At 43.0% G+C, this 27,914-nt stretch overlaps 1 protein-coding gene across 1 annotated transcript in view; it reads right to left on the bottom strand.

Moving 5' to 3' along the window:
- Positions 1 to 27,914, bottom strand: part of COL28A1 (collagen, type XXVIII, alpha 1) — a 181,367-nt gene that overhangs the window by 59,294 nt on the left and 94,159 nt on the right. Inside the window, exons 25-27 of the mRNA XM_010839817.1 lie at positions 27,737 to 27,805; positions 14,022 to 14,090; positions 11,537 to 11,605 (exon numbers count right to left, since the gene is read on the bottom strand). Coding sequence (XP_010838119.1) covers positions 11,537 to 11,605; positions 14,022 to 14,090; positions 27,737 to 27,805 — 207 coding nt within the window. The remainder of the gene's footprint in view (positions 1 to 11,536; positions 11,606 to 14,021; positions 14,091 to 27,736; positions 27,806 to 27,914) is intronic.

The raw sequence follows: 27,914 nt of genomic DNA, 5'->3' as shown, positions 1-27,914 counted from the left end.
GCATGAGGTGGCCAAAGTACTGGAGTTTCAGCTTTAGCATCATTCCTTCCAAAGAAACCCCAGGGCTGATCTCCTTCAGAATGGACTGGTTGGATCTCCTTGCAGTCCAAGGGACTCTCAAGAGTCTTCTCCAACACCACAGTTCAAAAGCATCAATTCTTCAGCACTCAGCCTTCTTCACAGTCCAACTCTCACATCCATACATGACCATAGGAAAAACCATAGCCTTGACTAGACGGACCTTTGTTGGCAAAGTAATGTCTCTGCTTTTGAATATTTTATCTAGATTGGTCATAACTTTCCTTCTAAGAAGTAAGCGTCTTTTAATTTCATGGCTGCAGTCACCATCTGCAATGATTTTGGAGCCCCAAAAAATAAAGTCTGACACTGTTTCCACTCTTTCCCCATCTATTTCCCATGAAGTGATGGGACCAGATGCCATGATCTTCGTTTTCTAAATAACTCAGGATCATATAAAAATATTTTGAAGGATTTAAAATCAATTAAAATATAAGAACACAAGAATAATATTAGTGTAGGGGTTGTTGGGCCAGTGTGAGGAAAGCAGGAGACACTCCATTTTGTAGCCTGCCATCCTTCTTAAAGACTGGATGTGAACTGGGCCTAAGCCCTGCCCAAGTGAGGAGACCATTGCTAATGAAAAGCAGGTCTCCTGGAGACTTCCCTCCCTACAGACAGCAAATGGATATTGTAGTTGAGGTCAGGCTGCCCCTGTTGGATTAACCATGGAGACATCCCCCCTTGATATATAATCATTGTTGCCCCCTCCCATCCATTAACTTTAATTGTTTGTTCTCCTAGCACCTACTTATTGTAAAACTCAGTCATATACAACAAAGAGGTTGCTAACAGTGTCAGACTTTATTTTTGGGGGCTCCAAAGTCACTGCAGATGGTGACTGCAGCCATGAAATTAAAAAACGCTTACTCCTTGGAAAGTTATGACCAACCTAGATAGCATATTGAAAAGCAGAGACATTACTTTGCCAACAAAGATCCATCTAATCAAGGGTATGGTTTTTCCACTGGTCATGTATGGATGTGAGAATTGGACTGTGAAGAAAGCTGAGTGCCGAAGAATTGATGCTTTTGAACTGTGGTGTTGGAGAAGACTCTTGAGAGTCCCTTGGACTGCAAGGCCATCAAACCAGTCAATCCTAAAGGAAATCAGTCCTGAATATTCACTGGTGGGATTGATGCTGATGCTGAAGCTTCAATACTTTGGCCACCTGATGCAAAGAGCTGACTCATTGGAAAAGATTCTGATGCTGGGAGGGATTGGGGGCAGGAGGAGAAGGGGACGACAGAGGATGAGATGGCTGGATGGCATCACTGACTCGATGGACGTGAGTCTGAGTGAACTCCGGGAGTTGGTGATAGACAGGGAGGCCTGACGTCCTGCAATTCATGGGGTCGCAAAGAGTCAGACATGACTGAGCGACTGAACTGAACTGAACATGTAACCAGTCACCTGGGGGGAGGGAGAGCAGTAATAAACTGCACTCCACTGTCTTGAGTGTCCTCCGAGGTGCTTTCTGTGACTCCAGATTCCACAACAGGGTAATTAAGAGTAAGTACTGAAAAAAAGAGGAATAAAAATTTATAAATTCCTAACTAGTAAAGGGGAAAAACGCAACAGTTAAAAATTAATACATCTTTCAAAGGGAAAGAAAATATTAAAGAAAGAAATGGAGTAAGTGGGACAAATAGTTCAAAATTGGAAGGTAGAAATAAACGCTAAACGTTCACTAACCGCCTTAAGTGTAAATGAACTAATGCAAAGACATACATTGTCAGATTGGTGTTGTAAAAATCCACATATTTGTTGTCGAAAAGAAACATGTAAAGTAAGAGGGTGCAAAAAGGCAGAAGTTAAAGGATGACAGAGGAATACCAGGAAAATTTAACCGAAAGATAGTAACTCCATTAATCTCGGGTAGTTGAAACTTTAAGGTCAAAAGCGTTATTAAGCACAGAATCCTAAATAACTCAGCATGACCAATTTCCTATTTTCTTTCTTTCCCTTTCTCCTCCTTCCTCCTCAGCCCCCCTCTCTGACTTAGCAGCAGACAGTTTTGTTGCCTGTTTTTCTCCATTTCCATATTCTTTGCTCTTCTCACTTGGTCTCCCAGGGCAGAGTCCACACCCCGTGGACCTCTGAGTCTCGTCGTGATCATGTGAGAAGCGGTTCCTAATAATTCAAAAGATTATTGCTTGAAGAATCTTTCATGGGATGAAAGGGAGATTATCCTGAGGTTAGCTGTCAGTCTGAACCACCAATACCCATAAAACTCCACCATCTTTGCTTTGTTAGGGATTCTGTGAGTGACCTTGAACAGGTAACGTAACTTCCTTTCCCTTTGCTTGTTATATTTAAAGTAAGAAGTCTGCAACTAGATAAGCAGTGATGCTGATAACAAAAAGCCAATCACTGTAAAGTAAAGACATCTATAAAGGCAATAAAAAGTTTAGATTACAGAGTGGTTGGCTACCACTGACTTGTCACAGAGGTTTGCAGGACAAAAGAGTATGTCCTTCCACCACCCAAATCGGAAAGGACTTGATAAGCTTTGGAATGTGTGACTAGTTTCTTGGTTAGAACAGCCTCACCACGAGGCAGCTACACACATCAGCCTAAATCTTGCTGTAATTCCTAGCCTTGTGCCTGGTGATTGATTTAAAAGGTAACAAAGCTCCTGGTTGGGACACAACTGTGCTTGGGGAAAAAGTAGTACTTTTATGCTACTTTCTTTTTAAAAATTTATATTATCAATAAAAAAGAAACCTCACTGTATATTAGTATATCTCACATCTCCAAGGGCCAAGTTTACATCACCAGGTACAAAAACATTTTTGACTTTTCCAAATTTAATTATGAAAGTCTTAAATGGACCTTTTCCTCTCTCTGACATCTACCTTGACTTTGATTACTACCCAACACATAGTTATTTCAAGAAAGCCATCTAGAGCTGTGAGTGACCTTGGAACATGACTTAACATACCTGTACCTAGGTTTCCGAAAGCCTGCCTCACAGGCTGGTGAAGCTGGAATAAGATAACATGTGAAATGTAGAGATTATAGTATGACCCTAGGTGCCTCTCCAAGCTCTGAGTAGTAAAGGTGCCTCTGATCTCACTGAATGGAAAAGGGGAAACATATATACTAGGATCTTACTTCTAGCCAAGCATTGAAAGGTGGGGAAAAGATAACATATATTTTATTAATTTTCAACAGTGAAACTCATGGGCTATCAAGATGGTAGCAGCACCTAAGGGTAGTCTCTCCATGTCCTTTACTCAGCTTGGTTTTATATGGACAACCTGTTACAAGAATGAAAAGAAATACATATATAGTATTTATATCTTTGTATATTAGATAAATGTGATTGGATGGGCAAGAGGCGCAGAGGGAGGGAGGGGAAAGAAAAAGAACAATCTAAAATGGCAGCATGGAAGAGGAAGTGGCACCCACTCCAGTACTCTTGCCTGGAGAGTCCCATGGACAGAGGAGCCTGCTGGGCTACAGTCCGTGGGGTTGCAAAAGTCAGACACGACTGACCATAGCATGCACACAATGGCAGCATGCTCACATAATTATGAATTATGTAGTAGCTTTAGTATGCAACTGCTCAAATGAAATCTTTCATATAATTTTTAACTTTTGGTGCTAATTAAAAAAATTTTTTTTAATATTCAGCACCAAAATATGGCATTGGATACTATCTTTATTACCAAGACTTTAGTCCTTTTGACTTTTCTTTTGGAATTAGGGAAACCATAGTAAATCTTGGGGCAGGATACAATACATACTTGGGAAAAAATGACTTGGAAATCAGTTTTTCCTTTAGGTTCATAGTAGCGCAAGGAAGCTGGTAGATATCAGTCTTCTGTGATGGTCACTAATCACTGCACAGGCCCTTGTTCACGGTAACTAGACAGTAAAAAGAAGCTGGTAATGCTGATTCAAGCCCCCCTAAATTGAGAGCTTAATATTTTCATTCAAAGTCTGATTTGGGAAATAGGCCATTTAAAAAGGAAATTTCAATAATGCGATTAACATAGGAAAATATTGAGTTGTCCACAAAGTTCATTTGAGTTTTTCCATAACATGTTATAGAAAATCCTGAATGAACTTTTTGGTTCACCCCAATGTCATACCACATGCTCAGATTCAGTTTCAGGAATTAACATACACTCAGATTCAGTTTCAGGAATTAAAAAAAAAAAAAGATACTATCCTGTATCTTAATTGGCTTGAAGAAATGAGAGGCACTTGGCCCAAGAGGACATGAAAGTGAGATATACAGCTAAGCTCAGAGCCAACCCTGCCCCCCCACCCCCCCCAGCTAATAAATGCAAATTGCCCCTGACCTAAGCAACCTATAGTGTAGAGAGTATTATGGGATCTGTTCTTTAGGCTTTGGTTTCTAACCATGCAATTGTTTTTAATTTGGTTTTAAAAAGTAATAATAATAAAAAAGTTTAAAGGTATGAGGATGACTTCAGTGTCTGAAAATAGATTTGTGGACTTTGATGACCAGACTCAATTTTTAGCCACAGCCCTCCCCGCTGCCACAGGCACTTTGGCAGGTGTCATCCCAAAACAACAAACCGTTTTACGGTTTAAACTCTCAGGTAGCTCCAATCTCTCCTTTCTACATAGAGGAATCATTATAGGAATTTGAAAATTGCAGTATAGGAAAGCATTAGAAGTTATTTCAGAGATGGTTTCTGGCATAAAGATACACTAAGTTATGCTGTCAACTATATCCCTTATTTGGAGAAGGCAATGGCAACCTACTCCAGTACTCTTGCCTGGAAAATCCCATGGATGGAGGAGCCTGGTAGGCTGCAGTCCATGGGGTCGCAGAGAGTCAGACGCGACTGAGCGACTTCATTTTCACTTTTCACTTTCATGCATTGGAGAAGGAAATGGCAACCCACTCCAGTGTTCTTGCCTGAAGAATCCCAGGGATGGGGGAGCCTGGTGGGCTGCCGTCTCTGGGGCCGCACAGAGTCGGACACGACTGAAGCGACTTAGCAGCAGCAGCAGCATATCCCTTATTGTTTTAGTTTAATTTCTAAGCTGTGCTCAGGTTGAATACAGTGAGCATACTGTTACCACAGTTGGTTTTGTGGTCTATTTTTGATGCTGTTGTTAGATTGTGGTCAGGAGGAAGAAAAAAAAATTTAAACTGAAATATCAGAAAGTCACCATGTTAAAATACGTGTGAGTCTGTGAGTTGCTCCCTTAGTAATATTAACACCATCAGACGCACAGTTCCGAGGTTCTGAGCTTAGAAGACTAAAACAACTTCTGTGTGCCAGTATACCTTAGCCTTTGTGTGTGTGTGTGCTCAGTTGCTTCAGTCGAAGTGTCTAGCTCTTTGCGACCCCATGGACTGTAGCCTACCAGGCTCTTCTGTCCATGGGATTCTCCAGGCAAGAATACTGAAGTGGGTTGCCATGCCCCACTCCAGGGATATTCTGGACCCAGGGATCAAACTCATGTCTCCTGCGTCTCCTGCATTGTAAGTCCACTCTTTACCACTGAGCTGTGGGGGATGTCCCAGGTATTTGCAACTTACTGTACATTGAACCTATCCCTGACTTCTTAGAAGTGAGAATTTTTCCTCCTTAAGTCAGTTTCATTTCAATGAATGAATCATTTCTATTTCACCTTTAAAGAGGGCAATTTCCCATGCTGTAACAAGTCCACTCTAATAAAATACCTAGTCACATGGATTCTGGAGGCACTTTCAATGTGATCAGGGTCACAGGGGCGGGCAGGGGGGAGGCAAATGGAAAGCTGGCAGGTTCCCTGTGAGATTCCCACCACAGCACGCTGACATCTGTCAAGCTTCAGCCTTTCTGGTGAAGAGACACCAGAAGGTGGCCCACATACCTGATGCATGGAATTTACAGAACCACAGTTGCTTCAATATAGTTGAAAAGACTAACCAAAAAAAAAAAAATCTACCTGAGATTTGACATTAAGCTTAAACACTGAGCCAAGAATCTTACAAAGTCCTGGGTTCTACTTTGAATTGCTAATCAGAGAGCTTTGGTGGGAGAAGGCTGTTTTCTTTCTGGCTGTTCCTGTGCAAGCTGGGCTGACTCACCCACCATCACACCTCTGCTGATTTCCATCGCTGCTGGCTTCCCATGCAATGTCCTGGGACTCTAGCCCTTCCCTTATTCTCCACGCGAGCCTGATCACCCACTGGCTCCTCCATCTCCCAATGTGGGGCTCATTGCACCAGCTCTGCTTCCTGCCTCTCTTGCCATCCCCATCTCTCTCCAGCCTTTGAACCACAGCTCTTCCTGCCGGGTTTCAGGCGGCCCTCTTACTTTGTCCCTGGCTCTGCCAAAGACAGGAACGAGCATTTCCCGTTTGTTCCCTGGTCCCACTACACCCCCAAGCCTCCTCCAGCTCTTTGGCTAGTTCTCAGCATGTCTACTCAAGGCAGTTTCTAAATTATCCACTGGGACTTCTGCTGCTGCTTGAAATAAGTAAGAAGACAGCAAGACTGAGGGTTTTGTTTTGGTTTTTTTTGGGAGGAGGGGGGCGGGGAACATAGGATAAAAGGAATGATAAAGCTGAACCCAGTCCTTGTAAACCAGGTGACTGCTCCCCACAGTACCGGGAGAGTGACAGGCATTCTGGAAGTTGCCATGGAGACCGCTCTTGCTTCCTGTTTTCTTCCTGAAACACCAGCATACTTGAGAATAATGTGTAACTTTACATTTTCCATCTTTCCTAGAAGCTGGTTCCATTTTGCCTGGCAGCAATCGCCAGCTCTTTAGTGAACCCTGGGCCCCTCTTCTTCCTGGGCACACACGGTGCGCCACCTTTCTGTGAGACGAGCTCTTGCCGAGGAAACGTGGGCAGAGGTGCTGTGTGTCGCCTCTTGGCCCAGGCTTTTAGGAAGCAGGTGTGCCTCTTCCACACCCTCCCCTTTCTGCTGGCTGAGTGTGAGTGGTAGAGAGACCCCTCCGATGGAGAAAACATAAATGGGAGTGGAGATTCTCTGAAATCCTATGCGGAAGGAAATTGTCCACCAGTGAGGAAGACTCCCTTTGGCGTGCCATGTGAATGAAAACCTCAATTGTGTTTCAGCCTTTATATGTTTGTGGCTGTCTTTTTGGTACACATGTCAGGCCTCCTCTAATTAATGCAATCAATATCTCAGGTTTAAGAACGCTAGATCATATGAATGTCAGAATCTGGGCCTTCATCCTAGAAAATACAAGAGGGACTAGTCGAAAGGAAGGGAAAGCAAGAAGAAATTATAATGTGAATAACTCCAACCATTTACTGCATATGTAACCATGCGTTGAACCTTGTTTTAAACACATTACACGTACTGTCTCATTTAATTTCATTCATTTCCTGTAACAACTTTAGAAAACAGTACTGTTATTATCCCCATTATTCAGATGTGGAAACTGAGGCAAGAGGTGCAGTGCTCAGGAAACCATGATTCAGATCAGTTGATTCCATAACCCAGGCTCTGGGTGAGAAACCACTACTGCGTACTAGGCATTCTGTACAATTTTATCTTCACAACACCTATTGCAAAATAGCTTTATTATCCCCATTTTAAAGATGAGGAAGCTTTAAAGTTCCTCAAAGATAAAAACCTTATACTACTAGACAGATTCAGCCCAAGGTCTTATGTGGCTCTCAAGCTCATTCTCTTTCTGTCAGACCCTTAAGGTCAGAATCTAGATAGAGCAGTGAGGTCACTGGGACTCAGTTTCCCTCCACTTCTGGGCCCAGGAGTCTCCGGGGTTGATCTGTTAGCTCTGTGACCCTGGAACCACTATTGTCATCACGCTTTGTCAGCTTTGGAGATACTGGGATTTCCAGCCCGTGGTGTTCACCAGATTCCCCCTGCACGTCATCAAGACTGTTTGCTCACACTGATAACAAACTGGCGAGGCCTGAAATATCAGTCAGCCCATCCTTGGCCACAGCCTAACTACAGGGAGTACTTCCTCAGTCAGTGAGAGATCAGTCATGTTCAGGCCTCAGCGGAGAATGGAAACCAGTGGCATGGAGGCCCATTCATTTAATGAATAAAGGGTTTACGCACACCTGGAGTCGTAGTCTAGTCCACACCTCTGTCTTGGAAACTCCCAAAGCCGTAGAGGGCCACCAGGAATCCTATTTTTACAAAGACCTCCTGATCCTCTGAGAAAAAAATACTCTGGGAATGTCAAGGCTTGTTGGGACACAAGAACTGAGTTGAACAAAGGTGGAGAGAGGGCGTGCCTCCTGTGTAGAAATGCAGAGTGGATGTCGGTCATTTCTGCCTGCCCTCATACTTGGTGCTTTAACCTCGATGACCCACCCTCTCAGTCTCTCTCTCTGGGCCCCTCCAGAGCTGGTTGACACATCAAGCTGTTCCTCAAGACCAAGCCCCACCCTTCCTCCTTCCTGACTTAATCTGAGGACTACTCTGCTACTGACGTAACGGGAGAACACGATCAGTGCTGGGGGCTCACGGTGGGACAGCACAGCAGCATCACGCAAGCCCCGACCAGCGTCGTGAATCTGAAAGGCCAAGGCCACTGAGGAACCAGAGAGCCAGTGTCTCGTATTCATTCAATTCACTCAACGTTTGTGGTTGAGAGAAAGCACTGGGGCCCCTGAAGGAGCTGGAGCTCGCCTGCAGCGTGCAGCCAGCCAGGCCACAGCGGGGACTGCAGAGCAATGGTGGGAGGTGACTGTGGTGCCCTGGGGAGTGAGCCCATCATGTTGTCTGGGGTTCCCACAGCAGCAGGCTTGGCTGATCCTAGAGCCCTGGGAGGGGTAGGAGGAGAGGGTGCCCAGAAGCTCATGTCTTCCACACTGAGAATCAGAAGATTACGCAGGGGTATGGGAGGGGCAGCCCCACACTCCTTCTAGTCATGCCCATCCCTTCTGCAGATGGTAGACAGAGGGGATCTTGGATAAATCCTTGCCTGATCATGTCACCCTGCTCTGAGTTTCAGTCACTCTAGGCCTGAGACCAGACTCATTACTGTAGCCTAAAGGACTCTTGCCTAACCCTGTAAACCCATTCATTTCACTGTGCCACCCCCTCTAGACTCTCTGGAGCTCAAAAGTGATCATTTGATGTCTCTAAACCCCGTGAGGACAAAGTTCCCATCTTTTCACTCATTGTTTTGTACTGCACATAGCCTACTTGTCTGACATAGATGGTGCTCAGTCAGGGTTGGTTGGTTGGTTGATTGGTTGAATGCATGTGCACTCAGTTGCTCAGTTGTGTCCAGCTCTGTGTTTCCCCACGGACTGCAGCCTGCCAGACTCCTCTGTCCATGGGATTCTCCAGGCAACAATACTGGAGTAGGTTGCCGTGCGTGCCCTCCTCCAAGGGATCTTCCCAACCCAGGGATCAAACCCATGTCTCCTACGTCTCCTTCGCTGGCAGATGAGTTCTTTGCTACTAGCGCCAGCGGGGAGCCCCAGGTTGGTTGAATAATTGGTAAAGCCAATGTTCTTGGACCTAAGGTGGAGCAAATCACTTCTGTGATTGCAGCCTGGGCCCCTTATTTTCCCCACGGTTGGGATGACATCGAGAGACAAGGTACAAATTGGGCCCTGACATGAACATTTGATAACAAGGGCTTCCATCAGAGTCTCATGAACAGACATGCCAGCTAAAGCAGATTTTACTGATTCAAATAGTTTTTTAGAAAGGGGTGTGAAACAGATTCAACAAATGAACACAAGAAATGAAATTTCGCTAAGTGTGGAGCCTTAAAATGACTCGGAGGAACACCGCCAATTTGACTTCTCAGTTCTCTCCCTTTTGGAGGGATGGTGCGAGCCAGGGTCAGAAAAATGAGGTGGGCGTCCTGAGAGAAATGTTTGCCCTGCTGCCAGCAGGCTGGCAGTATGTCTAGAGGAGGCTTGTGAGGCAGCCTTGGTCCAGGCTCACTGCCAACAGCATCAGGCCCCAACCCTCAGTGGAGGAAAAACTTCCCTCACTTCTGATAGGACTGGATACGTGGCAGTGTTCATTTTGGTTCTTTCCTTATGATGGTGGTTTTCCCACCATAGTTTCACTCAGGAGGGACTTTGACCATGGCCTAACCTGGAGGGCGCAAGGAAGGGTGGGGCACCAGGTGACTCAGAACTGATGAGGATTAGTTAAGCACAACTCAAGAGGCCCCTTTGTTAATAAGGAAATAGTTCCCAGATAACAAAGGGGGAAAGCTGGCAGAGAATTTAACACGGCAGTGATAACGAACTGATAGCACACGTGAACTGAGCGAATCATGGGTTCGTTGCTCAAGCAAACTCATAAATTCCAAACCATCTTTTAACTGTAGAACTTAAAAGATGAAGTGTGAGAGGAGCTGTTTACAAGGAAGTAGGTTTCTGCTGGGTTTCCCAGTGCTTGCAGGCTACTGGGAATGTGAGCTGGCCTTTGCTTGGGTACCTGGCCCTACAGATGAACAGCTGTTACTTAAAGATCTGCAGTGGAAGCCATAGATGTTGCGTGATAGATTGGAAGGTTTAACACGGATTTAAATGAGTTTTGCTCTTTTGAGTTAAGAACTCACTCTTAACACAGGAGTAGGTGGCTTAATTTCAACACAGGATTTTTCACATGTATTATCTTCAGCTCCTACTGTCTCTCACTTACTAAGAAATTCTGCCACCTGAAAACGAGTTTGTTTTGAATGCTTCCACTTTTTTAGAGTCAATGTCAGTTACCCATGAGGGAATTACTCTGTTTTGAAGGTTAACCACTATAGTTTATTTGGGTGGAAACATAGAATGAGAGTGAGCCAGTAAAAAATAAATACATAAATCAACACATTAGAAGAGGGAACTGTTTAAATTACACAGTAGCCTGTGGATGCCAGATTCTGTCTACTGAGGCAGGGAGACCCTGGGAGTCCCATCTCACAAGACAGGCCTGCTGTGGCGGAGACAGAAATCAAGCAGAATGCAATGGTTGTAAACACTAGTAGCAGAGAGTCGGCGTTCTCACCTGGACGCTCAAGAGAATCACATGGGCGGCTCTTAAACCCACAGGACTCAAACTCTGCCCCCCAGAGATTCAGATGTCCTTCCTCTGGGGTAAGACAGCAGCATTATTCAAAAGCTTCCCCGGGTGATGCCACTGTGAGCTAAAACCAGAAACTCAGGCATCCCTGGGCTAAGAATGGAAGCTGCCGGTGAGGAAGGTGAAGGGAGCGCACGCAGTGGGGGCACAGACTCCCCGTTCAGCTCAGAAACCCACAGAACCGCAAACCGCGGTGACCATTCAGTTCCGCTCCAAGCTACTTACGGAACGCTAAGCTTTTGTGAAGCAAGTGTACTTGTACCACGTTTCCACTTTTGGACGATGCCTCTAAATACTGGATGCGATTTTTACTGCTAAGCTTACATTAAGTCCATTTCTTAATAGCCATGTTTTGTATTATCCACAGCCTCTTCTCCCCCTCGCCCTAGTGCGTTGAGAGGCGACCCTAGCACAATTCCATTCACTTACTTTGATTCCTTGTAATCCATAGCCAGGGGAGCCAGGAGGGCCAGGCAAGCCTTTCTGCCCGATGTCACCCTATTAGAAGACACAGAGAAATCGGAGAGAAGGGTAAGGAGATTTAGAAACGAGCAACAGATTACTGCTCTTAGCTGCATTCTCACTGCAGTCTTTCCATATTGATATAAAGCAGGGTTTTTCCAAAAATTTTAAACCACACAATCCTTTCGAACATTTTTACATGTAATCCAGCTATAAAGCGATAAGGCAGAACTGCTGGATGTAAGCAGAAGTGCTGGCCCCATAGCCTTGCCCGCTTGGGCTCCTCCTGCTGCCCTAAACACCAGGCGTTCAAACACGGCTCACACATAATTCTAGGTAGCCTTTACTATTTTGCACCATTTCAATACAGCATATTAATTCATGGGGGTTGAACTTAAAGATTCAGCAGGTTTCCTTACTGGCTCAGGGGTAAAGAGTCTACCTGCCAATGCAGGAAGATCCCTGGGTCAGGAAGAACCCCTGGAAAAGGGGATGGCAACCCACTCCAGTATTCTTGCCTGGAGAATCCCATGGACAGAGGAACCTGGCGGGCTACAGTCCATGGGGTCACAAAAAGTCGGACACGACTGAGTGACTATCACTTTCACTGTACTATGTCGCACAATTTCAATATAGCACATTAATTCACAGAGTTTGCAGTTAAAGACTCAGCACCTATTGACATGGATCAGAGTTGAATTGCTAAGAAAATATGTAAATGAAGCAAAAAGTATGTCAGTTCCCACTATATGTTCCTTACAGCATAATTTGACCCCATATTTCTTGAGGAAAGACGTCTGTGGTCAAGTAAGATTGGGAAATATTTACACCATGGATGTGCCTCTCCTTATAGATCCCTGGGGCAGGTGAATATATTAAAGCCTCTAAGAAATCCCATAATAGAAAGGTTAGTTTAACTTTGTTGATCCCAGAAGTTCCCTAATTAACATTTTGGCGAAACAAACTTTCAGGAATCCTGAGTTAATCAAAGTTACTGTGTAGGTCAGTCTTTTCCTTTCCACTATAGGGAAAAACTTTACTTTTTTTCTGATTACAAGAAGAACTTATTGGAGAAAAAGTAAAAATAGAAGTGAAAATTACAATGAAAAAAAAATCAACCCATCGTTCCATCACCCAGTGATAACAACTACTAACATCTCAGAGGGCTCTCCATCCATTTAAAGGGATCTGTATGGTTAAGAAATAGCCCACTATCACAATGGAGTTGATGAACAAAAAAAAAGATAAACTAAGAACCTTGGTAATTCTAGGATCTGCAGTCAAATCTGTGATTCACAAAGCTCTCTCTCTTTCCTCCCTGATAATAGGATTCTAATTAACTTCTGTGCATTTGGGCTATGAATATACCTGTCTGTAGTTTGAATTTGTGATGGGTGGCTCACTGAAACCTGTTTTCCCTATGAATACCCCTGGTATTTCTTTATTGTTGTTAAGTCATTAAGTCGTGTCCGACTCTTTGCAACCCCATGGACTGTAGCCCGCCAGGCTCCTCTGTCCATGGGATTTCCCAGGCAAGAATACTAGAGTGGGTTGCCATTCTCTTCTCCAGGGAATCTTTCTGACCCAGGGATCAAACCCGTGTCTCCTGCATTGGCAGGCAGATTCTTTACTGCTGAGCCACCTGGGAAGTGGTATTTCCTTACCTGCCTCTTTGAACAAATCAAAGGAATATTTGTTGAGCAAATGAATGAGCAATTAAAACTGGGCTCCTCAACCCGAGCATAATTAACATTTTGAGCTGGATGATTCTTCAGTATGGAAGGCTGTCCTGTGCATCCCAGGCATCAACCCACTAGATCCCAGTAGCCCTCCTTCCCCAGTGGAACTTGACGCCCAGAATGATTCCAGATACTGCCAAAGGTGCCCCTGGGTGGAGAGGGGAGGACAAAATCTCCCTCATTGAAAAACACTGGATTAAAAGAATAGAAGGATAAATAACCACCAAATTGGAGGTGACAAAAGGAAGAGAAGTAGAATGAGAGCAAAGGGAGCCAAAGGAAGTCCCTCTCGGCTTCTACGGGGACAGTAAACTAGGCTCTTGCACTGCGGCCCTGACAGAGGAGACTGTGCACACAGGTCACAACAGACCCATCACCTGTTACCAGGTGGCCTGAGGCACCTCTGGCCAAAGTAAACACAGGCTTCTTAATGTTAGCATAGTCTCTAAGGGGCCTGGGAATATTTTGAGCACTTTGCAATCACTTTTTAAAGAGGCGTTAACTTTCTAATTTCTTTGGGAGGAAGCAAATGACTTTATATGCTTAAATGTTCTATTTTACTGAAAGTTCACAATAATGAAAATGTAAGGCTCTTCATCAGTATCAAGAAAAAATAAGTCAACATGATATGAGCACTTCCTGTGCACTAAATGTTTCCTTGGTCGTCTGGATGGCACCTGACCCGTACCCAGAGCACAGACCTGCGGACTCACCTTTGGCCCTGGGGTTCCTATGCCCCGAGGCCCAGGGGGGCCTGGAGGGCCTCTGACGCCAGGATCTCCCTGAAGAAACACAATGAATCACAAGTTGTTGATTTAAGAAAGTGCTGTGTATCATGTTTCATATAAAATTTCATATGATAATATTTTCTATGAATTTTCATATTCAGAAATATCCTGTAAAATCCCAAACCCTTGAATTTGACTAAGATAATAATCTTTTCTTCCAGATCATTTTTCTATATTTGATCAACAGTATTATCTCTCTTTGTTTTCATTTCTTATTGCCATTTATCAAGCCAACTGATATGGGTTCATTTCAAAGCAATCAAGTTAAATAGCTTCTTGGAAACCTTAATATATACTTTTTGGAGCTCGCTTCTTGGGACTTTGGAGAAGTAATTACTGCCATTGTGAAGACAGGGAGAAAGGAGAGACAAGAATAATAATTTTTTAAAAAGCATTAAAAGATATAACTTTTCTGAGCTAGTTGCTCTTACATTTTTATGCAACAGTGATTATCCTACTTGGGCTCGAGACTGGCTTTAGGATACTCCTGCCTCTAGAGGGGTCGTGAGTACACAGTGAGTTCTCTCAAGGTTACAGATTCATCAAAGCATGACAGTTTCATAATAGGCAACCACCACCAGAAATAGGCTTTCCTGGTGGCTGAGTGGTAAAGGCATGGCACCCCACTCCAGTACTCCTGCCTGGAAAATCCCATGGACGGAGGAGCCTGGTAGGCTGCAGTCCATGGGGTCGCTGAGGGTCGGACACGACTGAGCGACTTCACTTTCACTTTTCACTTTCATGCATTGGAGAAGGAAATGGCAACCACTCCAGTATTCTTTCCTGGAGAATCCCAGGACAGGGGAGCCTGGTGGGCTGCCGTCTATGGGGTCACACAGAGTCTGACATGACTGAAGTGACTTAGCAGTAGTAGAGTGGTAAAGAAGCTGCCCACCAGTGCAGCAGACCTGGGTTCATTCTCTGGGTCGGGAAGATCCCCTGGAGGTGGGCATGGCAACCCACTCCAGTATCCTTGCCTGGGAAATCCCATGGACAGAGGAGCCTGGCGGGCTGCAGTCCGTGGGGCCGCAAAGACGACTGAGCAACTAAACAGCAGCAACAATCACCAGAAAGGTGGTGGGGTCTGATTGTGTGGGGCGGGCCCTGTGGTTAGATCTCTTTGAGGTGTGAATAAAGGAAGAAGAGGAGAAATTAAAATCTCTTCGTTGATCACTGTCAGTGTCCCCAGTAGTATGTTCTGCATGTTTTTATATGATACTCGGTGTAACTTCATATTCACAAAAATCTTTTTGACGACTAACTTCCCTAACTTCTCTGAACCTTCATAAATTCATCAGACACATAGAAAATCGTGTCTACCTTTCATGGAAATGACAACGAAGGCAGATACAGAATGTCGTGCTCCTATCATCTTGTCTAGCATACAGCAGGCACTTGGTAATTGATAACTCCCCACCCCACCTTTTTTTTTTAAAGAAGAAACTAAAGTTTGCCCAAAGCTGCATAGCTATTGCGAGGCAGGGCTGGGAGGATGTGGAGAAACAGAATCCGTGTTTGTTGCTGGTACAGCTACTTTGGAAAATAGTTTGGCAGTTTCTTTAAAAGTTCAACATAATTTTACCATTTGATCTAGTAATCTCACTCCTAGGTATATACCCAAAGAAAGTGAAAACATATGTCTACACAGAGACTTAACATATGAATGCTCTTAGCAGAATTATTCATAATAGCCCCAAACTGGGAAAAACCAGAATGTCCAGCAACTGGTAAATGAATAGACAAAATGTGATATAATTGGCAGTTAAAAGGAATGAACGACAGCTGCACACAACAATATAGATGAGCCTCAGAAACTGTTCCTAATGAAAGAAATCAAATACGTGAGACTACATATTGTTTGAGTCCATGTATATGAGATGTCCAGAAAAGGCATATCTGTAGAAACAGAAAGTAAGTCAGTGGTTTCCTGGGGCCAAGAATAGGAGCGTGGAAGGAGAATTAACTATAAATGGACATGAGAGATCTTATTGGAGGATGAAGATGTCCTAAAACTGATTTGTGATGATGGCTATATAGCTTGGTAAATGTACTAAAAAAATCACTAAATCATACACTTGAAGTAGGTGAATCCTAGGACATACAGAATATGCCTCAATAAAGTTATAAAGAAAGAAAGCCTAGAACCAGTCTTTGAACCTAGACTCCCAAACTCTTTGCCCTAGGTTGTTTTGTCCACGTCCTAATTAAGAGCTAAATAACTAGCTTTTCAACAATTCAAAAATCATAGATTATAAGAAATGATTACATTGTTTATCTAGAAAAACATCCCATCTTTTATTTAGCTTCACTTTCAACTTACAAACCTTAAAATACTTCTATAGAAAACAAGGCCTAAAAATTGGGGAAAACCTTTAAACTTTGTTAATGAGTTAGTTCTTTTATTCCCTACTTCTTAATTACATGTTTCCCTTTTGCTTGCAGGCAACTTTTATGATCTCTTCCACTTAGTCCTTAGCTGCTTTTGAGACCACAGATACTAATTCTCTCTTTGACACCTCTCTACTTCTGGTTCCCAACTTTTACTGACCCGAAGTTTCTCCCAACTTAATGATCATGCCTATCATCAAGAGCTCCAAGTAGAGAACATAACCTTGTCCTGTATTATACACATTTCTATTATCTCTTCTTTCTTGTGTACCTCTGAAATACCTTTAAAAGGGATATCTATAAGTCCATCAAGCAAGGGTCTCCAGTTATACCTGACCAGTTCACACACTTGCTGCATTTTCTCTTTTATTCAGTTCCTGTGACCTTCACCCTTTAGGAATGTCTGATGGTTAAATGCAATAGAGCAGCTGCCCCTGAGGACACCTTCTTGCCGTCTGCCTATCTGACCCTTAGCCAGTGAGCTTTAACAACATGATGCATGCCACTGGTACTCCAGCGTTTACCTCAAACAAGCTGTCCATCTCTTTTTTCTATATAACTGTTGACATATAGCTATGTTTTATCTATCAGATTAGTCTTTTGTAATCTCTTGATCTATGTAAATATACTTGATCTATGCTTTTATGAATCTGATAGACTTTAAATTAAGTCTTAACACATTCTGCAGGTATTAGAGTTGGTCAGTAACATGTTTTAGGGTAGTTCCTTGGGGTTCATGGACCAACATTTTCAGTAGATGGGAATAACAAGCCGTTAATGAGCTGTGTAAATCCACATAGACCATGTCTCTCTACTCTGGTGGGGTCTTAAAAATGTATCCTGTCTTTTGTTCCACAGCATCTGTTCATGCTAGCCTACAGCACCAGGTAAGAGTGCTTAAGAGGACTGTGGTCAGGACTCACTTCACTCCTGGAGAGCCCCACAGGTGCCCGAGAGGCACATTTACTATGATATTTTTAGATATGTTGTTTTCTTGTCAGTGGATAGAGTGACATCCACAAGTAAGAAGACTCAACAGGTACTTTACAGAGCCAGATTTAGCTTCCACGTGGGAGCTGAGGTTATTGGATCCTGCAGAGGGAGCTCTTGCATTAGGAGATAATGAACAGACCTGAAAGCTAGTCCCGGAGTTGCCATTTGTAACTACAGCCATCAATTTCATAAGTCTTACAAGTCCCCTGTCATCTCCACTCCCTCGAAAAAGAGTAACTATTTAGAATGTCTTCAGCTTCATCTTGGCCCACAAAAGGATTCTAGATGGGAGATACTCCTTTCAATTTCATACAAAATGGCCAAATTTAGGACTTTGTGCAATGCTTCCAAGTGTGAACTTAGCAAATGATTCAGTAAAGGTTTCACCTAGTCCATAACCTTGCATAGTGGTTAATTTCAACCTCTTTAAAATTATGCATAATTTTATGATGGTCCTAGTAGTCATTCATTAAAACTTTTACATTTTAAAAGGAAGAAAAAGAAGAAAAAGAAAGCAAAGGCACTATCACATGCATTTTCCCTTTGGCAAATATTTTCTTTGGTTAATATTCAAACAATTATAATTACTTACTAATGAAATCAGTAATAAAATTTATTTTTTACTCATGTGTCATGTACTTTTTATTCAATATCTTATCTGAACATCATTACTGTATTTTACACATAAGGAAACTGAGGCTAAAGAGAACATAGGATTTGCCAAAAACCATGCAGCTGGAAGCAATTCCAACCCAGGTCTGACTCCAGAGTCCATCTCCTAAATGATGGTGACTAGAGCCAGAGGCAAGGTGCCGACTTCTCCCCAGACTTGTTTCCAGCTGCCATTTAATGCAAAGACCATGGCTTTGTGGCTGTGAAAGTCCTTTGCCTATACTGAGTCAATCATATTCTCTCAAAAAGAAGAAAAAAACATGTTGATTTTAAGATTTCCAAGAGATCCACACAGCCCACACAAGCACCCAGCTGTCTCAGGCTTCCCTTTCCCTCGCCCTCTTTTGCCATGCCTTAGTTTTGTGGTTTTCCCCAGATTTCAGCTGGTCTCTTTCCAGGTCTCCTACTTACACAAACGCTTACTCTCTGTTTATCTATACTGCAAAACACTTCATTTGGCATAGTAATGTGCACTCTGACTACTACTATTTCTACTAATACTTTAGTGTGTTAGAATTCATAAAAACATCTTATAGACATGATTCCATTCACTTTGCAGAATAACCCTGTGAAGTAGGCTTATTTTCCCAAGTGACAGATGAGGAGGCTAAGTCTGAGGGAGATTAAATGACTTGCTGAGGTCACAGAGTTTATAAGTGGCAAAGATTTCATGTGGAACAGTGATAAGGAGACATCTATTATATCTTTTATGTTCTATAGGATTTAAGTACAATATCTGAGACTTAGAGACAGTCTTAGAGACAAAACAGTCCATTAGACTGTCTCCACCTTCATGTATTAATAAAGCTCTAATCTAAATTGTTTGTGCCAATTTAATTCTCTGTCACTCTTTGAGAGGCTGTGGAAGTAGATTACCGTTGTTCTTAAAGTGATTTCATGCTTTTTTACTTTGGGGGCAATAAAAAGAAAATTGAATTCACTATGAAAAGAATTAGCCTCTCAAGGATTTCCCCCAAAAAATGGTACTCTGAAGAGTCCACTATATGATGAAAAAAAGAATGATTGAGTTTTAAAATAAGGTAGGAGTCAAAGTTATGATTTGCAGTTGCTTAATGTTTCTTTTTATCTGGCTTTTAAAGAGAATTAAGATATACCTACTAAGGCTCCAGTTACCACAAACATAAGCAACACTCTGGAACGAATTATGTAATGAGCTTGTGACTCCTAAATACCTCACTTATGGTGGCCAGTATGTCAATGGAAGTTTTAGAGGCGTTCTGCTAAGCTTTGGACAGACAACTCAGTTATTGATAATTGTGTGTTAATTATTGACTGGGCCGTTGTCAATCACAACTCAATCACTGTTCCCTGACACCCTTTAATGATGAAAAGGGAGACAGTAACAATTACCAGCACAATTCTCAAGTGGATGGGGAAACAAGAAGGTGTAGAAAACAAGATTCAAGTCACTATAACATTTCCTTTAGTGTACTTTCCCAGCTTTAAATTTCAAAGCATTTAAAATAATTTCAACTCTCTCAAATCAGTTTCTCTCCTAGTTCAGTTTCTTCTCCTAGTTTTTTCTCCTAGAAAGTTCCCCTAGAACTTTCTTTTCAGTTCAGTTCAGTAGCCCAGTCGTATCCGACTCTTTGTGACCCCATGAATTGCAGCACGCCAGGCCTCCCTGTCCATCACCATCTCCCGGAGTTCACTCAAACTCACGTCCATCGAGTCGGTGATGCCATCCAGCCATCTCATCCTCTGTCGTCCACTTCTCCTCCTGCCCCCAATCCCTCCCAGCAGCAGAGTCTTTTTCCAATGAGTCAACTCTTCGCATGAGGTGGCCAAAATACTGGAGTTTCAGCCTCAGCATCATTCCTTCCAAAGAACTTTCTTTTATTACAGTATAACTGGTTTACAATGCTGTGTTAGTTTCTGCTGTACAACTAAGTGAATCAACTGTATGTATACATATGCCCCTCCCTCTCCAGCCTTCCTCCCTCTCCCCCACCCCTAGAATCTCAGTATTCGCTACAAAGCAATAGCATTTTAAAGTCCGTGATAACTTAAAAACTTGCTGTAGAATTTAGTGGGGATTTGTTGTTGATGGTTTCTTCGTTTTCTCAAAATCAACTCATCAAAGATGAGCAAATTATTTGCCTGTGCCGAGAATCTCATTGGAGAGGGAGAGCCTTCTTATTTAGTTAGGTTAGAAACCTTAAAAATAGAAATGTTGATAGTGCCTTTAATGTCAGAGAGCAGGTTCTCTCGTGTTGATATTCAATATAATTTTCCACTAGGGGAAAATCCCTGCATGATTAAAAATAAAAAATGTGTTGATGGTGACATGGGTGTTGAATGTTAAGAGGATAAAATGTGCGTCCTTAAGGCTGAAGGGAAGGTATGTATGTACTCCTGGGAAGAGAAATGCAGAGCTAGGGAAAGAGTGAGGAAAAACAAAAATTATACTGAAAATTATAAGGTAAACGTGATTATGGCTCTGATTGCAGAGATCGTGCATAGAACTGCATCGAGGAGTAACCTTGAAAAGTCACCTAGTCGAGTGACCTTTTCTGACATCTAGAGGTCAAACTGCCTGGTATTTAAACTTGATATGGCTCTGGTTTTAATTAGTCCCGTTTTTGAGCTGATTGCCCTGCCTGTAGCAATTTTGCAGTCATATTAAAAATGGTGGGTTTCATCAATTCCAATTTGGAATCATGGACCCTTAATATCACTATCATTAAGTCTGTATCCCAGGTCAGCCATCCGTGTCAGACAAGGTTCAACATGGAGCTCCTTGTCCAGCCCACGTCCGCTGACAGAATCCACAAATTCCTCGTGCATCTCTGTGTGAATCACTCCTCTGTTCCACCTCTGCCTACTGCTGGTGTGCGCATATGTGAGCCATTGCAGAGAACAGAGAGGCGATTCAGATGCTGGGAACGTTTTCAGAATAATGGTACTCAGAGGGATTCCACATAGACTTGCACTTTAATTTATGAGTATGGGTCACTTTTGTCAAATAAAGCATGTGTTTACAATATTCAAACATTTAAAGCTCTGGAAAACGTTGAACTCTTTGGGGTTTGGGCTTCTGCTTCTGCTGAATGTTTACATGATTTATGTTTTGACAATGGAAAAGCTAGAATGGAAAGAGAGACCACCTAACTGTCCCCTAAACAGTGCCGAGGTGGTCGGAAAATGGACAGTATGGAAGATTGAGCATCTGTAGATCGGGACAAGTCATTCCACCGGCTCTGACTTATTAATTCACCTAGTTTTCCATTCATTCATCCATATTTATAGTCTCCCTCTGACACTCAAACAGAATAGTATCAACACTGTTCAGACTCTAAAGGGGCAAGTCGTTCAACTTCTTTGGCTCTTGATTTCCTTATCTATAAAATAAGAGAGTTCTTAAAAATTCCATGATAGTCTGGAAATATTTAGGTCGCACATAATATTTAGGTAGTATACAATTATAACATATAACAACAACCACCCAACAAGTTTTTTCTGCCCAGACTTGATTCCAACCACTTAATGGTTAAAAGGTCCCTTAAGAATACCCCAAACCAGGTTAAAGGTTCTCTTTCCAAGAACTGGCCTCAGTTCCACTGCCCCTGAAGCTTTGGGGAAGGCCTTGGCTTTTTCTGTGATGAACTGGCACAGTGATGGGGGCTGAGAGAGCTGAGAGAGGTGCCTGGTGGGATGCCCCTACCCTTCTGAGCCCAGGAGAGCCAGTCCTCATAGTTCTCTCCCAGGAGGCCAAGAACATACTCCCACCCTCAGAGATCGACATCTGAGACCTCAGCCTCAGCCCTGGGTGATTCACCAGCCTACTGGGATGAAACATACAAAAGCAAAGAATTATCTGGGCTTCTCAAAAGGTAATACAGTTTATAGACTGATAGTCCCCAAATCACAAAGGGTCCTCTTTGTCTCTGGTGTGCATGCTTGAGGAGTGAGTGAATAGTCGCTCAGTCATGTCTGACTCTTTGTGACCCCATGATTATACAGTTCATGGAATTCTCCAGTCCAGAATACTGGAGTGGGTAGCCCTTCCCTTCTCCAGGGGATCTTCCCAACCCAGGGATCGAACCCAGGTCTCCCACATTGCAGGTGGATTCTTTACCAGTTGAGCCACCAGGAAAGCCCAGGAATACTGGAATGGGTAGCCTATCCCTTCTCCAGTAGATCTTCCCGACCCAGGAATCAAACCAGGGTCTCCTGTATTGCAGGCAGATTCTTTACTAGCTGAGCTATTAAGGGAAGCCCTGCGTGCATGCTTAGTCATGTCCAACTCTTTATGACCCCATTGACTGTAGCCCATCCATGGGATTTTCTAGGCAAGAATACTGGAGTGGGTTGCCATTCCCTTCTCCAGGGGTCTTCCTGACCCAGAGTTCGAACTCACATCTCTTGCATTGGCAGGCAGATTCTTTACCTCTGAGCCACCAGGGAAGCCTAGTCTCTTGGGGTCCAGTCAAGAAATGCAGGCAGTGTAATGCAGGATCTTTGCGCTTGCCCTCCCTATCAGTGAGCTGACAGTTTGGGTCTAAGGACCAGGGCACTGGATGAGCGCTTCCTACTGCGCAAAATCCAATTGTCAGTTCCTCTTTATGGCATGTTCCAAAGTGGATTTTAAAACCGTATCTACTATCTCCTTGGAAACTTGTAGTTTTCATAAGAATTTTAGAAATCTCTCAGAAGCCCTTGTCAAAATTCGGAGTAACTTCAAGGGAAGTGTACGGAGAAGTACTATAACCACTGATGTCAGATGGAATTCCTTCACTTGGAAAAAAGCCACAGAGCACCACAAGGCTGCAAGATGTCAGGGACTGCTTTTTATATGTTTTGAAACATAGGCGCTTTGATTCTAATGTCTGTGTCATATGCTAAACACATGTGACCTTAACTAAATATCGCAAAGCCCACCATAAATTAATCGTCAACCTTAATGGCTTCCTCATTTCAAAACACATTTCTTTTGTAAGTTAATGCCCTAAGGCCAATATTTTAAGGTGACAACACAGAATTTAAGTAAAAAACATATCCAATATATATGTCTATACAATTATACACACATGTGCGTCCATGCACACAAACCCACATATTTCCACACACAATTTCTCTGCCATTTTAAGACAAAATAGAAGGAAAGGAATTTTGCAGACATTTGAGTCCTATGCTTTTGCTACCATTGCAAACCTTAGGTGTTTTGAGAGTCTCAACTCCACCTTACTAAACCAAAAGGACAAAATTAAGTGGAATTAGACTTTTCCAAAAATGTCCTTTTCTTCACCAGCTTCTGTTGGGCTGTGTGGGTAGCCAAAAGTTTTCTTTAGGAAATAAAAAAGACACATAAAGACTCTAAGGCGTCTATAAAAGAAGAGAGGTGATTTTGGAAGTTATTAGAAGCTGCTGTTTGCTTTTGGAATGTCCTTGATTTTGAAATTCATAATCCAAGTTCTTTGATTCTAAGAAGAGCATGCACTCCTGATATTTCCTTCCAGGGCTAGAGGTGGGCAGGATAACACACCTCCCCAACATCCACAAGAAGGGGAGGCAGGAAGAAGGAAAACGCAGCTGGGAGGGAGGTGTGGAAAGAGACAGGTCCTAACCAACATTCCCTCCTCCCCTGGGTAGAAGTGAGCTGAAGGATGCTGCCTCCATTCGGCTTCCTGTATGAATTAATAGACACAATATGAGTTTGGGCTTCCCTGGTGGCTCAGCGGTAGAGCACTCGCCGGCAACGTAGAAGACACAGGAGACCTGGGTTCGGTTCCTGAGGTGGGAAGATCCCCTGGAGAAGGAAATGGCAACCCATTCCAGTATTCTTGCCTGGAGAATCCCATGGACAGAGAAGCCTGGTGGGCTACAGTCCTTGGGGTCGCACAGAGTTGGACATGACTGAGCATGCATGCACATAAATGAATATGAGTTTCACCTGAGACACATCTTTTGGCAACATGTTATTAATAACAACCAAAAATAGGCAGGATAAACTTTTGAAAGAACACCTTTTTTTTCCCCCTTAAAATGTATATGAAAAAACACAAGGGACTTTGAGAGAGAAATGATCAATGAAACCATTTAGTAAATGTTTTAGTCTATATGTTAAATAATCTGACATGGTGGAACATTCACAAGAATAAAAAATTTTAAGTGCTATCTGTGCTTAAGTGTCCACCTTTTTATTAGTACTGCTAAATGTAAAGTAGTAATCAGATCAGATCAGATCAGTCACTCAGTCGTGTCCGACTCTTTGCGACCCCATGAATCGCAGCACGCCAGGCCTCCCTGTCCAACACCAACTCCCGGAGTTCACTGAGATTCATATCCATCAAGTCAGTGATGCCATCCAGCCATCTCATCCTCAATAGTATAATTCAATATAACACAATGTATACTTATATAAAATATTTATAATAATCTACTCTATGGAAATGTAAATGGTTATGTGTTTCCATTGGAATATAAACAGTCCGGTATATTTAACACATTTTATTTCACACATACCATATTTTAAATAGGAATAAGCTCCTAGTTCCCTAACTAAAGGAATATTCAGTGTAAAACCAAAAGTTTTTACCAATGTTTCACTTAGCAGAAAATAACGAGGTTTATATATTAAAGTTCCTGTATTTTAAAATTTTAACAGGCACTTTGTCTTAGAGAAAAAAGAATATTTCAGTGCCCCAATTCAAATAAGGATCAGATTCAGTGCTGAGTCAGAACCTTGGCAAAAGCACCTAGGGTGTCTCTTCCCTGCACAGTCTACTCAGCGCTTTCAGACACATCTCCCTGACTTTCCTAGTTATCCTGAGAGACAGAGACGGGCAGGACTCAAGATCTCCTTTAGGGATGAATTGAATGCCTTGGGTCTCCAGTCTCATTCTACAAGGGAGAGGATGAAAGAGTACTCGCCCCACAGTACAGAAGCAGCCATCGAGGTGGCGGCATTCACAGATGCCACGGCAGAGACCAAAAACTCAAGACCAAAAGTTGACCTTAGGCACTTATAACCTCTTTCTTTAATGACCTGGCAGCATCTGAAAAACTAAATGTGTAGATCTATTTCTAAGGAGAATTTCTCTCTGTGGGATAATATTGATCATTCACTCATTTTTCATTCATTCAACACATTAAAGAGTTCCTTTTGGGTGGCAAGCCTAGTTTTGGAATCAAGAATTTAGTACAACAAAGAGCTGGCCTTCAGGAAAATTGATACCCTTGTGAAATATGCAGAGCAGGAAATAAGGAAGTTGATTTCAGAAATGATGCATGCCTTGGAGGAAATACACCAGGGGGTATGATTGTGGTAGGGGAGGGAGGGAGAGGAAAGAATGGCCTTTTGTATAGGTGGAGAAGGAGGTCAGATTTGAGACCTTAAGAATGAGCCAGCCTGACAAAGTCAAGGTCTGGAAGCAGGAGTGAGCGAAAGGAGGCCAGGTCAGTGTGGTGGGAGGCAGGCAGCAAGGGAGCAAAGGACAGGCGCTGCGGCCCAGGTTACAAAGGGTCCCAGAGAACACGGAAAGTGGGTGCAGCGTGCTCTCTGTGCAAAGAGAAGCCACCACAGAACACTCTCCAACATACATCACAACAGGAGCCTCTGTGACCCAGCTCCCAGCACAGTGGAAATAAAAGCAAAAATAAACAAATGGGATCTAATTAAACTTAAAAGCTCCTGCACAACAAAGGAAACTATAAGCAAGGTGAAAAGACAGCCTTCAGAATGGGAGAAAATAATAGCAAAGGAAGCAACTGACAAACAACTAATCTCAAAAATATACAAGCAACTCCTACAGCTCAACTCCAGAAAAATAAATGGTCCAATTAAAAAATGGGCCAAAGAACTAAATAGACATTTCTCCAAAGAAGACATACAGATGGCTAACAAACACATGAAAAGATGCTCAACATCACTCATTATCAGAGAAATGCAAATCAAAACCACTATGAGGTACCATTTCACACCAGTCAGAATGGCTGTGATCCAAAAGTCTATAAGCAATAAATGCTGGAGAGGGTGTGGAGAAAAGGGAACTCTCTGACACTGTTGGTGGGAATGCAAACTAGTACAGCCACTATGGAGAACAGTGTGGAGATTCCTTAAAAAACTGGAAATAGAACTGCCTTATGATCCAGCAATCCCACTGCTGGGCATACACACTGAGGAAACCAGAAGGGAAAGAGACACGTGTACCCCAATGTTCATTGCAGCACTGTTTATAATAGCCAGGACATGGAAGCAACCTAGATGTCCATCAGCAGATGAATCGATAAGAAAGCTGTGGTACATATACACAATGGAGTATTACTCAGCCATTAAAAAGAATGCATTTGAATCAGTTCTAACGAGGTGGATGAAACTGGAGCCTATTATACAGAGTGAAGTAAGCCAGAAAGAAAAACACCAATACAGTATACTAACGCATATATGTGGAATTTAGAAAGATGGTAACAATAACCCTATATATGAGACAGCAAAAGAGACACTGATGTATAGAACAATCTTTTGGAGTCTGTGGGAGAGGGAGAGGGTGGGATGATTTGGGAGAATGGCATTGAAATATGTATAATATCATATATGGAACGAGTCGCCAGTCCAGGTTCGATGCACAATACTGGATGCTTGGGGCTGGTGCAATGGGACGACCCAGAGGGATGGTATGGGGAGGGAGGAGGGTTCAGGATGGGGAACACATGTATACCTGTGGCGGATTCATTTCGATATATGGCAAAACCAATACAATATTGTAAAATTTAAAAATAAAATAAAATTTAAAAAACAAACAAACAAACAAAGAGAAGCCACCAGAGAGTTTTCTTCAGAAGGAAAGGGGTGTGGTCTAATCTCTGGCTTTAAAAGATCAACTTGCCTGCCGTGTAATAGAAGGGCAGAGGTGGAGGAGAGAAGGCCAATGGAGAAGTTGTTTTCACAGCCCTGATGAGATAGTGGTGATCTCCTTGGGAGATGCAGCAGGAGACAAGTAGCCAGAGGCAAGATATAATTTTGAAGGTAGAACTGACAGATTTGCCATAGGACTAGATGTGGAGGGAAGAGAGGGAAAGGAGGACCAAGAATGATTTAGGTATTGTGGCATTAGCAAGGAGTATGAGCAGCACCACTTTCAGGCTGATGGAGTGAAAATCAAAGGCTTTATTTGAGTTATTAGGTTAGAGATGTCTGTGAGAGATCTAAGAGGAGATGTCTGGTAAGAAACTAGGTGTGTGAGACCAGGGCTTCGAGGCAAGAAGATAGACATTTGGAGGCCATCAGTGCGTGGACAGTGGTTAGTGCCATGGGGTGGTATGAGAGCATCTAGGCAGGAGCATGACCAGAGAGGGCAGGGGCCTGAACCAAAGTCTGTTCTTGCGACCGGAAGACAAAGCAGCAAACGAATGCAAGGGTTGCTAGCAAGGAAACAGAAGACAAAAACCATAGGGTTAATCTGCATGTTTAAGTGAGTGCAAGGCTCTGGAAAGTCCATAGATGAGGATGAATAACTTCATCAGTTCTTTAGACGCCTCTCCTGTTCTCTCAGGTCCAGTAAAGATGTTCACTTTTACCAAACCTCTTAACTACAGGTACATTTTTAAAGGCTACTGTCGCCTACCTTTGCTCCAGTGTCTCCAACTCCAGGTAATCCCCTTGATCCAGGAGGTCCTGGGATTCCTCGAGGGCCCTGAGATGACATAATAAGGAGGAGAGGGAGCAACCTTGCTGTGTGCAGGGTTCAGGCAGGGAAGGGAGGGAGCGAGGAGAAAAGAGAAAGGAAAAGAAGGGAAGGGAGG

This window comes from Bison bison, unplaced genomic scaffold (assembly GCF_000754665.1).
Source record: "Bison bison bison isolate TAMUID 2011002044 unplaced genomic scaffold, Bison_UMD1.0 scf7180017864134, whole genome shotgun sequence".
In the NCBI taxonomy this organism is placed as follows: Eukaryota; Metazoa; Chordata; class Mammalia; order Artiodactyla; family Bovidae; genus Bison; species Bison bison.
Note: the sequence above shows the minus strand (reverse complement) of the source record. Positions and strands in the feature narration are given on the sequence as shown.